Here is a 17,726-nt window from a genome sequence, read left to right as displayed (position 1 = left end):
AGCTGAAGCAAGGCAGGCTCTGAGTTTGAGCTGACCCCACAGTGCCCACAGCAGACTCAGAGACCTTCCTGAAAATACTGGAGGACTTTCCGAGGAGGCAGACTGAGTGGAGCAGGAAAGTGGGGGAGTCACAGGGACCTTCTCCTCATATATATTCTATGTATATTCCCCCCCCCCTTTTTCCCCATGGTGTTATGATGTTGTTGTTTATTACTCCTTTAATTTGTATAACCTTTCCTGCTTTTAAAAAAAAAGCACCTTATTTTAAAATAAATTCACTTCATTTTCCTCATTTTACTGCTTAGTTGCACTGCAATTTTTTCCACGCTTTAAATTCTGTTTCTGATGTTTTGTCTTTCATTCTGCATTTTTGGGAGTCTAGTTTTTAGTATCCATTTTCCCTTAAGGGTTTGATTATTGGCTTGATCGCTTTCTTCTTTCTTGACTCCTGCTGTTATTCATTTTTCCTCTTTTCCTTTCCCTTTGTAAGTGTGTGAATCTCTTCGGGTGTTCTTGGCTGTTAGATGCTCTTTCACCTTTAATCTTGGGGTTACGTCTTCTGTGTGGCCTGTGAAGTCCTGGTGCTGAAACCCCCGAGGTGGGAGACCCAAGTCCAGGACTCTGGACCACCAGGGAACTCCTGACCCCATGGAACATTAACAGGCAGAGACCTCCATTTGGGAACCAAGACCAAGCCTCCACCCAAAGGCCTGGGAGCTCCAGTGCCAGACACACAAGATGGTCAAGATCCTGTTTTTTTAAAATGACTGGCCCAACTTATGTAATTATTTATTTCCAAATTATTTTATATTGAACCAGATTTTTAAAATGTTTTCTAGTTTCTTTTTATGAAACAATCAGGAGTATTTATGTGAAGAGGTAAAACTGAACTCTTATCTAGGATTTCTTTAACGACTGGACTTTTCATAATAGTTCCGTATTTCGGTAGTCAATATTCATAATACTAAGATACAAAAGGGCTCATCAATTTGGATAATGAAAATAATTTTTGATGCTTGAAGCATTAACACTAATTGGGCAGGCAGTAACACTTACTGACCACACACCATATACAGGTCATTTGACCATGGGTTGTGTTAAGTCCCACTAAGACCCATTACTTAAACATGCTGACCGCTGTAAAAAGCTGCAGACTTCTGGAAGCACGGGAAGCAAGCCCGGGTAAGGGAACTAGTGCCTGTATTATCTGACAATCCTCTTATGCAGAAATCCTTGTGACTCTGCTTTGGAATACAATGGCTGAGTCTAGAGGCAGTAGTGCAGTAAAGAGGGCAGCAGCATGAAAATAATGACATGAGAAGACATAACTTCTGCCTTTTTAAAATCAATGCCAGAATAAACTCAGTAGGTGCAGCTGCAAATTAGGATTTTTGCATGAGGAAATATAGTATGTAAGGGAAATTTAGTAGGCTTTTGAGGAGTACATTATTACAATGTGAGACTTTACAAAATAAATTACAAGCAACTGGCAATGTAAAGATGGCTTAATCTTTCAATATTTAAAAAATAATCAGCCAGAAAAGTTTAAATTTCTGAAAACTTGAGGACGTGCGTTCTGAGTTTTCACTAGTGACTGGACAGAAAATGAGAGTGAACGGCACCTCTGGTAGCTGACTGCCCTCATTCTGGTTGTGAAATCGTCAGCAATTATACATAACAAGGCAGAAAGGGAGTTCTGACCATGTCCTCGGTGGAGTAACAAGCATGCTGAACTCTGATTAAAGACAGGCGACTGTGGGTGTCTGTCCCCACAGACAAGGCCTGGGAGCAGCCAGGCCACTCAGCTGTGGCTTCGGGGTGCTAGCTGGGTTTCAGGACGCCTGGGCCCCCCTTACTTCTTCAGGAACAAGTCCCACGTGCCGGTCCTTGGGCCAGCTGAGGGAGGGAGGTTCTGCACCCCGCCTTCTTACTCACTCACCATTCTCTCCACGTGCAGGCACGCAGCCCTTTGTACTGAACACAGAGGACATATGTGGGTTTCTACACGGCCCAGGTTTACCAGCTATCTGCGTGTCTTTCGTCCGCCTAGGCTGCTGGTATTCTGGGTGACAGGCCCTGCATCTGGGAAGGGAGTCTACACAGGCGTGGTGCCCAGATGCAGCTCTCGCAGGCAGGCAGCCTCGTAATAACACTGCTAAGTGGAGCCTTCACGGGTCTAAGAAAGATAAGAAGAGAGGCAGGAAAACCACCCAAACCGGCTTCTCCTTAGCTGGTAGAGGACCATACGCTGCAGCTCCCCTTGGTGCCGTGGGAGATGCAGAACAAGACAGCTTCTGTGCAAGCTCTGCTCCCCGGCCTGTGACAGGAGGGGCTGACACAGGGCGCCTCCCGACGCCAAAACACGTGTGTGTCATCCGTGAGTCCTAGTTAAGAAAAGCCTCCCTTCTTCTGAAGATAGGCAGAATTTCATTCAAGATTTCTTTGTAACGACCATCAGCAAAATCAGTATTTCAAAGTTCCTAAGCATATTTAAAGCCATCTCATATTCTTACAGAAAGAAGGCCGCTCTTAGCTCTCACGGCCTGGTGGCCTCGGGGAGAAGCAGAGGCAGGCGGGCTTCCCGCTGTGGACCAGGTCTGCAGGTCTCACAGCAGAAACCAGGCCAGCAACACTGAGGCAGGAGGAAGAGGTGCTGTTTTTCTTTCAGGAGTAAGTTCTATTTCCCAGCAAGTATCTTCCAAATACGATGCCCACACATCTGCATCATAAATTTGCACGTTTTAGAGCCACGGGAAGTTGTTTGCCTGGCTTGGTTGTTTAACAAAGTAACCGTATCTGTTCTCTTCGTCATTGCCCCATTTCCTAGTCTGATCTGAACGAAATGGCACTGTGAGGGCCTCAGATGAAGCATGTTCCTCTTGCCCATGTTTTCTTCAAAGGAAGAAGGTCTCATTTGGGACAACCATTCAACAAGGCTGGCGAAGGAATCAGGATTCCCTGCTTCTATGTCAACGTTGCCATGCAGGTAAGACAAGAGATAACCGCTAATTCTGGTCAAAGAAATGGAAATCTCTGTTGAGTCTGAGCACACTTCATGTGAACACCAATACTAACTACATAAACAGTCTTCTGAAAAACATGATGTGATCAATTTCAACGTGCTACATCATGTAACAGTCAAAATATACAGTGTGTTCAAAAGCATGGAAGTCTGACGGCCGTGAGCATGTTACAAAAATCCAACGGTGTGCTTGGGAACGTGGACTGAAACATGGGTGAAAGTCCAAAAGGCAGCAAACGGCCGCATCCCCGGCACAGACCCGGCGGCGCCCGCTGCGACTGCCCTTCTGTCAAGAGGACTGTCTGAGCCCCAGCTGTTCCGCGCCAGAGACGCCCCGGTTAGGTTCCTGACTCCATGACCCCAAGTTTGTGTTCCCAGAAGAAAGCCACGGGTTATTTTTCTTCAGGGATGTTAACCAAGAAGAGAACCTGCTCGTGTCCCTCTGTGGTAACGAGCCTGAGAACAGGCCATCAAACAGCAGCAGTGGTAGCGGTTTCGTCGCTCCGTCGCGTCCGACTCCTGAGATCGCACGGGCTGCAGCCCGCCAGGTGCCTCTGCCCACGGGACTCTCCAGGCAAGAGTACTGGAGCGGGTTGCCATTCCCTTCTCCAGGGGATCTTCCCCAGTAAAGGCTCGAACCTGTGTCTCCCGCAGTGCAGGCAGATTCTTTACCCTGAGGCACCCGGAGAGCATCAAACAGAAGCCAGAAAGCAGATGGAAAGGCAGTGATCCTAAAGAATCTAGTTCATTCTGCTCTGAGGGAATGGAGCGCACAGGCCACGTGCATAAAACGGGAGGCCACTCCCGGGGGCCCCCGGCGGACCTTTCCAATTGTAGCTACAATGTTAAATTTTAAAAATTGGTATGGCCGTGCAAAAATAGATTGATTTTTATGTAAAAAACTATATTTTAGAAATTTATTGCTTCTTTCCACATCATCTCTCAAAAATTTAAACAGCTCAGATTTTTTATAGATGGAGGTATTAGTTTCACATAATTTTCCAATTATTCTTTCAAAACACTGTAATTTAAATACTTTGTTTTTGAGGGGCTTAAAGCTTAAAGACAAGAGATGAAATGCAATGCTGATAGATGATCACGTTTTCAAAAAGTTAATAAAGAAGTGTAAACCTTCTAAGATGATACATAATTACGCTAGCTGAAAACATGAGTGCAACTGCATATAATGGAGAGAAATTTCTACTCCCATCAAGTTTCCTGCTTCCCATCACAGATAAACCTAGATGAAAACCAAGCAGTCATAAAAATAAAAAACGTAGAATACATTTTACATACAACCCTGAGATAAGAACAGGCTTTGATTTGAAGGAAGGGGAGCCTCAGGCAGAAGCATGGCAGCATTTCCTCTTTGCAGAAAATAAATGGCATTTATTCATGCCAAATATGAAGTGGATGACCTCTCAAACATTCTGGATAGAACGTCTATACCTATATAAATGATCTGAATCTAAAATATACCATGTAGCTCATGGTTCAAAATTTTCAGAAGCAGCTATAATTTTTAAAAAAATACAAGAGACAAATCGATCTCAAATGTATACACTGAAAGATTCCTTTTCCACCTGAAACTTTACTTTGCTGTCCTAGAAAGCTCTTTTATCACACACATGTCCTGTGCAGAAATATTTTTTGTGTCTGCTGGAAACAGAAGCCAGAAGTAGGGATGTTTCAAACGGTGACAAAGGGAGATATGTATTGATCATTTTAACGTTTTTAATTTTCCAAATGAGGTTCAGTGAGCTACTTTCTGGAAGGTGGAATTCCACGGAACACAAGTCTGTCAGGGACCTCACTTTATCACGGTTTAAAGGCACCACGTGGTCTCAGCGCACACCATCAAAGTACCCTGGGAACAAGAGAGGGATCATTTTTTCCACCTGATTCACAGGCAGAACCTGCTCAGATGCACGGGCTTTGTAACCCACGCCCTGCGCCCCCAGCCCCGGGTCTGAAGCCGGGTGCCCCCAGCGCTGGGGTCTGAAGAGGGGCACCTCCTGGGTGCAGGCGCCACAGGCCCCGTGGAGGTGCGGAGACACCGGACTTCGTGATTCTGTGAGCGGTCGCGGCAGCCAGGGCTCCAGGGGCGGTGGTGCAGGTGAGGTGGTCCAGGCATCACTAACCCTCCATGGGGCCCCTCCCCATGCCGCCCTCTAAACGCGGGCTGGGGGCTCAGAGGAGGAGCAAACGGCAGCCTCCCCAGCGGTGACACCCCCAAGATGAGACTCCCCCGCCGGGGACCCTGTGTCTGGGCACTGGGGGAAGTCCCCCCACCAGCACCGGAGGCCCACACAAGCCCCTTGGGACGCCACCCTGCCCACCGCTCCCTTTCCTTCTCCCCCTCTTATGTTTGACCGTATAAAAGTCACACGGCACAATAATTTAAAAAGCATAGACTGGGACACGGAGTGTCCCCACCCCCGGCCTCCTTGTCGCCTCCCCTGGGCAACCACTGTGACCTCCTCTCCAGCGGCCTCGTCCAGAGGGTGGGGCCCTCAGCAGTGCTCCGGGCTGCAGTCTCCGGTCGGGCCTTTGAAACACCTTAGCAAACAGCACCAACCCAGTCCAGTACACTTGCCTGGAGAATCCCACGGACAGAGGAGCCTGATGGGCTACAGCCCATGGGGTCACAACAGTCGGACACGACTTAGCAACCTCACCACCACCACCACCAGCAAATAGCACGCACCGCCTGCCTTGCCTTTGAATCTATGTCTGTGCACACACACACCCATACAGTGATACAAGTGGTTTTTTTACCTTTATGTATATATAGCATCTTCCTTACATATGTGTATACATGGAGTATGTCTGTGCATACACACAGGTAAATATATACACACACACGACTTTTTTTAAATGGTTGCATAAGGTCTCATCACATGCGTCTGTTGTATTTAACAAGAACTCTACTACTGAACTTAGGTTGTAAGCTTGAGGTTGTTCTCGATGTTATAAAGGAAACTCTATGCATAAGTATTTTCCTAAATATGTAACCAAAGACATAGCATAAACTGAATAGGAACTGCTGGCTCGAAGTGTGCGTGGTTTGTAATTCTGAAATTTACTGCCATGTGGCTCTCATAGGTGTGGACGGGATCACACCCGTAACCACAGGAGAGTCCTCAGCGGCCCGGGTGCCCCACCTGTCAGTCATCATCCCTGTGTGCAGGGACTCGGGTCTCTGATGTGACTGGCTCTGAGCTACGCACACCAGCATCTCCCTGAAACACCTCGTCCTCTGGAAGCTCAGCGCCCTCCCACCCCGTCTGACTGCGCCCTGACGCCCCACACTTGCTCTCCTGTCTCTCCGATACCCACACGCCCAGGACCAGGGCTCTGTCGTCTCTTTTCACCATCCTTCTCCGATGAGCTTGGTCTCCCAGCTTGGAAGACCACCTTTGCGCTTATGGTTTCCAAATTCATCGTGTCCAGTCGGGACTGCTCTCCAACATTTAGACTTGGAAGTCGACCAGGCTCGTCAAGTTTGACACGCCTAAAACCTCTGATCGCCCCCCTCCAGCCCTCTCTCCTGGGGCCCTCCCTGTCTTGGTAAAGAAAACCCAGCCAAGAACCCTACAGGCCCACCCTCCTCCCTTTCTGCTGCCCTGCGTCCGATCCACAAATAAATCCTGTGAGCATGACCATCAGAGTATCCAGCATGTGCGCATTCTGCATCAGCATCGCCCCAACCAGTCCGGGTCAAACCGCAGTGCTGGTCTGGCGGGCTGGGTGGGTAAAAAGCCTCCCGGGGGGTCCTCCGGCATCTGCATTTCCCTGCCCACCCACCGCGTGTCTGGTGCGGCCATGCCTCCGCCCTGACCGAGGAGGAGCGCCCTCTCTGAGAGCAGGGCCAGCCTCCCTACACCAGCCTGGCCGGTGCAGCCTGGTCCTGCCACCTCCACCCCGGCTCACGGCCCCTCTGCCTGAGATAATCCCCTTCTAGAGGCCTGAAGCGCTTGCTTGCCACCTGCAGTCAGGCCTGCACAGAAGTCACTGCTTCCCTGAGGTCTGGGCTGAACACCGGATTGAAAGGAGCCATCCGCCCCCAGCCCTGCCCGGCACGCCCTGTGCCTTTGGCCTCGCTGATCCCAGAACACTCGTCACTGACGGACACCGTGAGCGCTGTACTTACTCTGCTTCTTTATTTTCCATCGCCTACTACCTGACTTCCGCTTTGACAGGCCGGGTTGAGACACTGTTCCCATCTGTCCGTCTGCCGGCCACAGGTTTGCATCATCTACGGTGTGTCTGGACATCCTCTCTTTTCATTCTAGAGTCTTCTGAATTTCCCTGGCTGTGACCTGTGTTCCTGTTCTTTGCAGAGAACACGAGCTTCGGGGTTTCTGACTTCAGGAGTTCCTCCTGTGTCAGAGACATCAGCCCTCCCGGGAACGCAGCACTGGCATTTTCCTGTTTCTCATTTTTGGCGCAGCTGTGCTTCTGCTCGCCTTTGCCGTACAGAACTCTTCCCACGCGGCACAACCCATCAGGGTGCTTCGTGTGTGTGGACGTTTCGTTAGAGCTTCTGGATTGGTGTCTCCTCCGGCCTGCCGCTCCCACACCCGTCTGCATCGCGGGCACTGCTGACCTGGGCCCGGCTGCCCCGGGCACAGAGTCACCCTGGGTTTCCCCTCCATCAGCCTTGCTCCCGGACACGCCGCCCTCCCGGCTCAACCGCCAGCTGAGCTCTGGTCCCCCCAGCACCCTCACGACTTCTTGGCGTCTGTGGTTTTACTGTGAAGTGGAGGGAAAGGCGATCTCTTTGCAACTCCATGGAATATCCAGCCCATGGAATTCTCCAGGCCAGAACACTGGAGTGGGTAGCCTATCCCTTCTCCAGGGGATCTTCCCAAGCCAGGGATCGAACCCAGGTCTCCTGCACTGCAAGCGGATTCTTTACCAGCTGAGCCACCAGGGAAGTCACTGACTACCAGTTAATTGAAGTGCCTGGGGAGCATCTGGTGGCTCCTCAAGGAGAGGAGGGTGCTGAGGGCCTCAGAGGCCTTAAGGGACTCCACGCCTCACCTTCGGAGAGCTCACTCTGCGCCGTCCGAGTCAGGCACGAGCTCCCCCGGAAGCGCGCCGATGGGCTGCAGTTGATGCGGCTGAGTCGCAGCGGGCTCACCTGTCAGTGTCCTCCTCCTAAGCGCCCGTGCTCAGGGCGTTCCACAACAGCTGCGTCACCCACCGATCTGAGGTCGCTGCACCTCAGAAGCCCTGGGGCCACCAGGGAAGCACAGTGTCACTTAGAGGGAGCAAAGGGAGCCAGAGGAGCTGAGTGACTAACCCCACGCCCACAGCAGCACACGGCACGGAGCACCCGGCACCCGGGTCCCCGGGTCCCCAGGGACGAGCCTCCCGCTCCCCGTGGACCAGGGCTGAGAAACCGCCTGATGTACACCAACACGGAACTTACAGGCTCCTGGGATTCCTTTATTGAACCTTGTTAACAGAACACCTGTGAAGTGCTTCCAGGATGACCTGTACAGACGATCTTACGTGTGCTGTGTTGGGCAAGACAAGGATGTGAGCAAAGCAAGTGATGGATGGTGACAGGTCACTTCTCTGGAAACCCCGGCTCCTACGAGCACACTGAGCTCCAGAGTCTGCAAATGGACAGAGGGCTCCAAGCAGGCCCACCCTGCTCACGGGCGTCCTGCCTGTTCACCCCACACCGCGCGGTCGGGCACTCTGCCTCTAGGTAAGATGCACCTATCGAGCTCCCTCACAGGGAGAGGAATGGGATGCTAACAGGACCCCTGGAAATGGGATGCTACTCCTGGGAATGGGGTCCTAACAGGCAGAGCAGGAAGCCCCAGTGCGCAGTTTAAGGGCTCCCCCCAGAACTTAAGGCTCTTGGGGATATGGCTGCATCAGCCACCGCAAATAACAGACACGTCTCAGGATGACCCTGAGTCACCAAAAGTTCAGATGACTTTTGGGAGCCACTTTTAAGAAAGCAGGAATGGTGTAGAACCCATTCCAGGAAAACGTCCATTAAAGGGACGGAAATGAAGAGTAAAGAAAGCTTCTGTTATTTCCGAGCCACCTTCCACCCCTCTGTACTCCATGTGGCTGCATCCCTGCCAACAGGGGACCCCCCTGAACGGGTGGGGGGTCCCGGGCTTTCTTTCGCTTAGGGCTCCATCGCCCCCTTCCTGACAGTCCTCCCCAGACAGCAGGTTACTGACTGTCCCACCAGACAAGGAGCTGGGCTCTTGCCCAGCAGGCGCGGACCCCACCTCTGCACCAGGCTCCCCGAGGCAACCGCCTGCCTCACCCCCGGTCCCCAAGCTTGGGGGGTGGCCACGCCTGCTCCAGGACCACAGTGGTCAGGGACTCCTGCCACAGCTCCACCCCTCCCGCCCTCCTTTCCTCCTTCGTAGCCTTAGTAAACTCAATTAAAACTGAGCAGTGACTTAATGCTTGTGAGACATATGCACACATGCAGTTTAAAGGCGAAGAGTAGTCCCCCGTCCCCCTCTCCAGAAGCAGTCACGTCCAGCCCCTCTAGCTGAGTGTGTGTCCTTTTTGAGTACTTGAGTCCACGTTTCTTCTTTTAAGTTTTATTTATTTTTGGCTGTGCTGGGTCTGCGTTGCGATGCGGGCTTTACTCGAGCTGCACAAGCGGGGACCTCTCTCTGTGGGCGGCGCGTGGGCTCCTCGTTGCCGTGGCCTCTCATGTCCTGGAGCACTAGGGCGTGTGGCCTCAGGAGCATGGCTCACAGGCTCCGGGGCGCACACACACACTCACAGTTGTGCCACACACCCACAGTCGTGGCCCGCGGGCTTAGCTGCCCTGGGGCACGTGGAGTCTTCCCAGACCAGGGACTGAACCCGAGTCCCCTGCACTGCGGGTGGATTCTTAGCCACCAGATCAGGAGGGAAGTCCCCCCGTATTTCTAAGCAACGCACTTCCACCGTTGAGACTTTTCTCCTAGGCATTGCCTATTAATGCCTGGGGGAAGCAAGCGTGGCCTCCTGCCCAGAGGAAGGAGGAGGACTGGGCTATGTTTAGCCTCCCCTACCGTCAGGACGCACACGACACGGGGCATCCCCGCCAACTGGGATCCAATAGCTTCTGAATCCAGCTCTCCAAGGCTGTCCTCTCTTATCCCCGCCTAGTCCCCAACTCCCAAAGGCACGCAAGTCACACTGCAGGCTGGCTCCCCCTGCCACAGCCAGCTTCAGGCCCAGCTTTCTCGAGTCAGCTGAGCCAATTCTCTGGTTTTCAGTTTCCAAAATTTTGTTGCCCCTGTTTTCTTTGTCCTTGTTAAAAACAAAACAAAACCCTGCTGTCATTTTAATGAGGCTCAGAATGGAGCAGAGATTAAACGGATGTGTTAATTCACCATCTTGGAGAGGAAGTTAGTCATTAATTTCTGTTTTCTTTCCAGAGAACAAATGATTTTCCATTTAAATTCTCCCGATAAAAACATCCAGTGCACCGAAGCAGAGCAGGTTGGGCTTCCTTCTAGATCATCTTCCTATTTTTTTAATGAAACAGATCAATTCAGCTGACTAAACAGAAAATTAAAATTCAAACACAGGCTGCCAGGTTTGGAGCCATTGAAGGAGAGAAAGAGCGAGATATTAGAAAGAGGAAAAGATGTTTCCCCTGGAAGAGTCTGGCTTCGTCAGCTTTTACAGACTTCTAGAAAGACCTTGAGGGAACTCTGACAGTGCTGTCCCTGATGGAGGCTTGTTCCTAACCCACACCCCCAACTTGGCTACTTCTTGGGAGAACAGCCCTTGCTAGACCAGGAGGCTGTGTGCTGTTACTCAACTCAGACCCTTCCTGCACTCCGTGGCAGCCAGGACTCACTCAGCCCACATCCCTCCCTGTGATCCAAACATGCAGTCAGCCTCTGCCGCTGGCGCCTCTGGCTCTGAGCAAACGCTCCACACCCTGCCCGCCCTGGCCCCTCCTCCTGGCCCTCCCCAGAGCTGGTGTCCCCCCTTTTCAGGGGAAGACACCCCTCCCCTCCACAAGGCATCTACGCAGCGCAGCTCTGCATTATCTCAGAAGGGCGCTCCTCCCCACATTCTAGGGTCAAGTGCTTCACAGCTACACGTGACACCTACCCTCCTCACTTCCTGCATTCCTTCAGCCCAGGTGCATCTTTTAGCATCGTCATCTTTGCCTGCCCTGGAGAAGGGATAGGCTACCCACTCCAGGATTCTTGGGCTTCCCTGGTGGCTCAGCTGGTAAAGAATCCACCTGCAATGCGCGAGACCTGGGTTCAGTCCTTGGGTTGGGAAGATCCCCTGGAGAAGGGAAAGGCTACCCACTCCAGTACTCTGGCCTGGAGAATTCCAGGGACTATACAGTCGATGGAGTCGCAAAGAATCGGACACAACTGAACGACTTTCACACTCACTCTTTGCCTCTTCACTGGATCTTCCACATTCCTAGGAACGTAGTTTTCTTATTAAGATTTCTGTTTAATCCTCGTGGCTCAGATGGTAAAAGCATCTGCTTGCAATGTGGGAGACCCAGGTTTGATCGCTGGGTAGGGAAGATCCTCTGGAGAAGGAAATGGCAACCTACTCCAGTACTCTTGCCTGGAGAATCCCATGGACGGAGGAGTCTGGTAGGCTACAGTCCATGGGGTCTCAAAGAGTCGGACACGACTGAACTACTTCACTTTCCATTTAATCCTCTAAACGTCCTCGCTGCCATACTCTCTTCCTTAAAGAGCGGGCTCTTCAGGAGCCCCAACGGTTGCCGCCTGGCTGTCCCCACCACCCTCCCTTGCTTTCTCCCGGTCACTGCTTGGCATGCAGGTCCCTGTCCCAACGCTGGCTGCAGGTCTTCCCTTCCCGGGGTTCCTCCCCAGCCTCAGTCCCTCTTCCCAATGACAGCATCAGTAGACACGTTTCTAGCTCAAACATCAGTTACACAGCGGGGAGTCTGACCCTGTTCAAACTGGATGCAGTTTTTAACATGGGATGAGAGGTGGGTATGCAAGTCTTTATTCTCACTTAATTATTTACACAAAGGTTCAATTTGTGTTTAAAAGTCTGGAATACTTCTAGAACAATCCTCTCTTCCAGCACTTTGGAGACCTATATCTTCTCATTGCAAGATTAAAGCTCTGCAAGCAGAAGAATAATTACTTACCCAAAGTAAAATCTTATGCAAATGTTTTTGAGCCCAATACAGACTAGCAACTCTTTAGATGACTAAGAATGATCTGCCTTACGATAACTGTAAACACGAGAAGCAAAGGTTCCGAGGCTCTAAAATAAGCGCTTGGGATAACAGAAGGCCCGTGTAGGCGGCCGGCAGTAATTGTGAAAGCAAATGATGATCGGACGGGACTCTGAAGGGCTTTCAACCCAGAGCAGCTCAGACCATTACAGTGGTTATTCTCACCCCCACCTAAAGCAAAACCCTTAACAGGCAAGACTCCACAGCTTTTTAAATACAAGCAAATATATCCCTTACTGAAATCAAACAGAAGAACAATATAAGGCTGCTCGATGCCAAACATCATCAATGTCATGAGCAATGAAGTTGCAAAGGACTGCCAATAACTCAAATTGTTAAATGAATAACCAGCTCCTTTTCCCCCAGTAAATGTAGTTTCAGATGCTGCTGCTGCTACTGCTAAGTTGCTTCAGTTGTGTCCGACTCTGTGCGACCCCACAGACAGCAGCCCGCCAGGCTCCGCCATCCCTGGGATTCTCCAGGCAAGAACACCGGAGTGGGTTGCCATTTCCTTCTCCAGTTTCAGATGCTAACAGTCCACAATTCTCATAGCAGTACATGCATTAAATAGAATCAAATACTTCATAAAAGCCAAGTCACATTTAGCCAGTTTCTATCTGAGCAACTCCAGCGCACAGATGTTAGAACAGAGGTCATGGGTGAAACAGAGAGTCACCCGCCTGCAAGCCTGGTGCACAGGTCACCGCCCGGTTCGGAAGACAGGACACGTTAGCAGAAGACTCAGTGATGGAAGAGGCTCGTCAGCTGAACCAGACACGACTGAGGGGCTGAACGAAACGGGTCCATGACCCAAGCCCTGGAATCAGGAAAGCTGAGGCCACAGGAAGATGAGGACAGGCTGATGGGAGGGGGCAGAGCCCTGCCTCGTGGAGTCTGCGTGGAAACAGGGGTGGGGAGCAGACAGAGCCCGGCTGGACCAACGACCCCGTACCTGCCCCTTCCTACAGGGCCTGCCTGCCGTGGTCCTCCGAACCCAGCCACTATGATCATCACTGAACATTCAACGTCTCCCTTTCCACTTAAACACCAGGGTCCCCCACGGCCGCCCCAGCCAAGTCCAGGGCCCTGAGTCACACACGCCAAGGACTGTATCTGTTTGACTGAGTGCTTACTTTCATACTTCCTGTTTGACTTGAAGGTTCTAGAAAACAAAAACCTTACTTGTTTTTTAATATTTTGGTATGTAATAGGTCTTACAAGCACCTTATGCACAGCACAAAACATATTTATTAGATGAACAGATGATTGAATTAATAATTTTTACGTATAAGATTGGCAAAGTAAATGGGCCAGTCAGCAATGACCATGCATAGGAACTTAGAAGTTTGGTCAGAACTTTAGATTTGATGATTTTTATGGAGAGCAGTAGCATGATAAAAATGGTAATTATTATAACCTGCTTTAGTTGTGGCTGTGTTTCACAAAGGACTAGGCGTAAGAGGATTACTTTGCTAATATAATAATATCTTGCTAACAAGATGAGGCCTTTTGACCAATGTGCATATTCTTCAATAAACATCAAAAGAGAAATTGTCCCACGTATCTTTGCCTTAAATCGATTTTAAACGAGTTCATTTCTGAGATGAGAGATGACTTTTTTAAGGCCAGGTAATAGTTATTGTCTCTTGATTTGAAAGATCAGCAACCAAAACCCCCAAGAAATTAAGGACAGTTTCCTTATTTATGAATTATGAATATTCCCCATATTGACACTCAAAATTTGAAAATCAAAAGAAGTCCATTTTGCCTATTCGTATCATAATGCAGAACACTTGACCTTTCTGTTTTATCATAGCTAAAATTTACATAAGCAGAATTTTATAATCCAGCGTAACATTTGGTTGTGAAATGAAGGAATGCATCAGCATGTGGAAATGCCGGTGCGTTAACAGTTTCAAGAGGCGGTAACTGGGATCCATTCTCCTTGCTAAGAACTCACTCCTTCTGTGCCCGGTCTCACCTGCCCTGCGTCAGCTATGCAGTCACGGCTGGTAGGGGTGGCCACTCAGGGAACACGCAGGAGGAACAGATGAGCGCTCGGGGTCTCAATCTGAATGGCAGGTTAGAAATGCTCGGGAACCTTTAACAGCCATGGACTCAAGCCATGCCCCAGACTACATCAATATGCTTTAAAAGCTCCCCGCATACCCCTCCCGACATCCCATGTAAGTCTGTTATGCAGAACCAAGGAACCAAGAAATTCCTTGAGAACCAAGGAATTAGTATTTTCTTTAGCCACGAAGAAACACTTTTTATATCTGATTTTTTTTTAAATATAGTATCAAAAAGATGAAATAACTTAGGAGCAAAATAGACGATGCAACTAACATTAAAGGAAAGAAAGAGATTCTCACTCACCTGCCTTCTGACAGTGTACAATCTTTTCATACACAGCGTCTGCATTCTCGATCAGCGCCTTGAGGGACTGGATCATCTGCAAGGGAAACACCCGGACAGGCGGTCACACGGACAGCTGGATGCAGGAGGGTCCCTGCTCGGGCCAGGCCCTCCCCCGGCGTGGCTGAGCGAATGCAGCCACAGGCCCCCCACCTGACACCCCACTCAGGTTCACGGGGAAACTGATCAAGTCACACCTCCCAACACGAGCGATAAGACCAGACGGTGAGGAATGTGTCCCCAAGGTGCTCACACTGGATGTGACCCTCGAGCCAGCACCGAACTGAGTCCCTTTCAGTATGAAAAGAAATGGACACGGGTGCACATCCGATCCGTCCTTCATGTTAAAACCTCATCACCTTATAGAAAGCTGCAGCACCCAAACGCCTCACTCAATTCACCCAAGATGCCTCCGTTTGAGAAGCGGTTTAAAACTTCCGATGAGGATCAAAAACAACATTTATGTGATACATCAGGAATGCTATCCCCAAGCCAGTGTCTGCAGCGTGCCTATGAGTGATTTTCGAATTCCAGCGCTGAGGTCCTGCTCCACTGCATGTGCTTGATTCAGGAGCTATGCCTGAATTAAGAAAAAGGAACAGGGTGCAGCTGACCCATTATTTTATTCACCAAAGTGCTGGGGAAAGATCTGTCTGAAGTAAACTTTTTGGCTCTGAAATTGCTATGAAAATGGGAAGGCCAGATTCAGTTCTCATGATTCAAATAGGTACAATTATAATCCTCGCCATAAGGGTAGACTCTCGATTTTTGTATTCATATTTTTAAATTTAATTTTCATTTCATAGTGGAGTACAGCTGATCTACAGTGTTGTATTAGTGTTAGATATACAGCTAAGTGATTCAGTTATACATATATCCATTCTTTTTCTGATTCTTTCCCTATACAGGTTATTACAAAATACTGAGTAGGCTTCTCTGTGCTACATAGTAGGTCCCTGTTGATTGTTAGCTTTTTGTATTTAAATGTCCAAATATTTCATGTGATAATATTACTCATCTCTGCTGCATGGCCATTTTACTTTATATAACAAACACCACTCCATCATTTTCCATTCCTAAATTCTGCCTAGTTTTTCTTTATAGTACTTATCGCTGGCTGCCACAGTACTTATTTTATAGAAACTAAATGTATGTAGGTTGGATTATTTATATAACTTGAAGAGCACCATATTTTATTAGTTGTACTTGTTTAAACTAAAGCATAATCAACATGCCTCTTAAGAAGTACACCAGATTCTTAAAGTGAGTCACACAGCATTTATCAACGTCCACTGTTCTAAGAAAATGCCAGTAAACACTGTGAAGTTTGAAGGTCAAAGCAGGTGCTCGCTCAGGCCTTCATTCATTATCTGTGAGGTTCCCTCCGGGCAGCCCTTGAACACCACTGGGGCCGGTAACCGAAAGGACTCAGCCGCTGTCTGCAGGAAGTCTACAGCCCCGTGGCAGGCCTCCCGCTTGGGAATGCAGTCTTTCCACACTCGCTCTTTAAGATCTGAGTCATTCCTGTAAATTAAAATATTCTACTTTACAGCGTGACATACTGAACAGGCAGTGACAAAAACGAATAGTTCAGAACTCAATGATACCGATGGAAAGTCATTTGTACCATTCCACAATTTGCATACTGAAAAGGTTCAGACCGTCATCAGTAACCTTTCTCAGCTTTGATGTGGAGCCAAATAAGACACACCAAGAAGCCAGGACGTCTTCCAGCAAGGATGCTGGCTGTCCCAGCTCAGTGTCAGGGAACTGGCCAATCCTGTCTCCCTCCTTCAAACTGAGCGGGAGGGGGTGGGCAAAGAAAGGCGCCTGGCCGTGAGACAAGGGGGCAGTGCAGCAGTGGTAACAGCCGCGAGGGAAGACTCGGGCCTCCAGATAGCCTGTGGGGGAAGGTGGTCACCAGAGGTCCGCGCTGGGGGGAGCGGGGGTGCAGGGCAGGCACAGCTTCACGTGGGTTCCTCGGCTTCGTCACCCAGCGCGAGACCATAAATGTGGCGAGCCATAGTTTATTTCCCACCTGCAGGCTGAGTTTAATGAAAGGCATGATGAGGGTTCACAATAATGCAGGGATCAGAGGAGGGGAGGTTTGTGGCTGGAGCCTGCACAGAGCAATGTCCCAGGGGGCTCCCCTCCCACCTGGGGGCCAGGCACCTCCGGGGGCCCCATGTTAGCAGAATGAGCAGGCCTTCCTGTCCTGCGCTCACTAATACTAGCTTTGTTTGAAAAGCCTGCTGTGACAAGGCTCAGAGCAACAACAGCTCACATTTTTATTCTTAGAAGCATCTTCCAGTTTCAGGTATCGCCAAAGGCGCTGCACCTTTTAAGCGCAAAAGACAACAGGGCTTCAGAAGCCCACGTTCCACTTCGAGGAGCTGGAGACGGACACCGCCCTGCCCCGAGCTCTGTGCCGCGGGAGGACGCGTCCTCTGCCCCGGGGACGATGGGGCCCTCAAGCTCCGCGTGCGGGACCCTGAGGGTGCTGAGTGCCCGTGAAGGACAGGAGGCCCGGAGCCCCGAGCAGAGGGTACTCACAGAGCCGGGGTCCCGCGGCCGCCACCCACGTGCTCCCAGGCCAACACCGAGACCCCTGAGCTGGAGCAGGGCGTGGGCCGGCTCAGCACCACGTCCTCCTCCCAGTACCGGGACGGAGCGGCCCCTGAGCTGCACGCAGCATCTACACCACGGGGGCGGCCAACACCCCGGCGGAGGGAGGCAGGCACCGGGAGGAGATAGGGCAGCCCCATCACCGCGTGCGGCGCAGAGCAGCGGGGGTTCCGCGGGGACAGGCCCAGGAGACGGGGTCACCGGTCAGCAGAGCCCAGACACTGGAAGGAAGAAACCCCCCGGCCTCAGCGGGGGCAACTCCCTTGCCCCCCCTGTCACGGAGTGAAGTCAGCATCCCCTTGGGGAGGAGGAGCTGCCGGCTTGGCCCGTTTTGCAGCTGCAGAGTGCGTACTTATAATGAAGCTTGTAGTCCCGGGAGGGCCTGGGGCCGGGAGGGCTGGGCCGGGCCGGCCTTCCCCCCCCACC

The 17,726-nt window shown here is 50.6% G+C and overlaps 1 protein-coding gene across 1 annotated transcript in view; it reads right to left on the bottom strand.

The window, feature by feature from the left end:
* The window catches only part of PLCL2 (phospholipase C like 2), a 211,260-nt gene that overhangs the window by 38,731 nt on the left and 154,803 nt on the right, over positions 1-17,726 (bottom strand). Inside the window, exon 4 of the mRNA XM_027549575.1 lies at positions 14,637-14,712. Within this exon, the coding sequence (XP_027405376.1) occupies positions 14,637-14,712 (76 nt within the window). The remainder of the gene's footprint in view (positions 1-14,636; positions 14,713-17,726) is intronic.

The sequence above is a fragment of the Bos indicus x Bos taurus genome, chromosome 1 (assembly GCF_003369695.1).
Source record: "Bos indicus x Bos taurus breed Angus x Brahman F1 hybrid chromosome 1, Bos_hybrid_MaternalHap_v2.0, whole genome shotgun sequence".
Lineage (NCBI taxonomy): Eukaryota > Metazoa > Chordata > Mammalia > Artiodactyla > Bovidae > Bos > Bos indicus x Bos taurus.
This window is presented reverse-complemented; position numbering and strand designations above follow the sequence as displayed.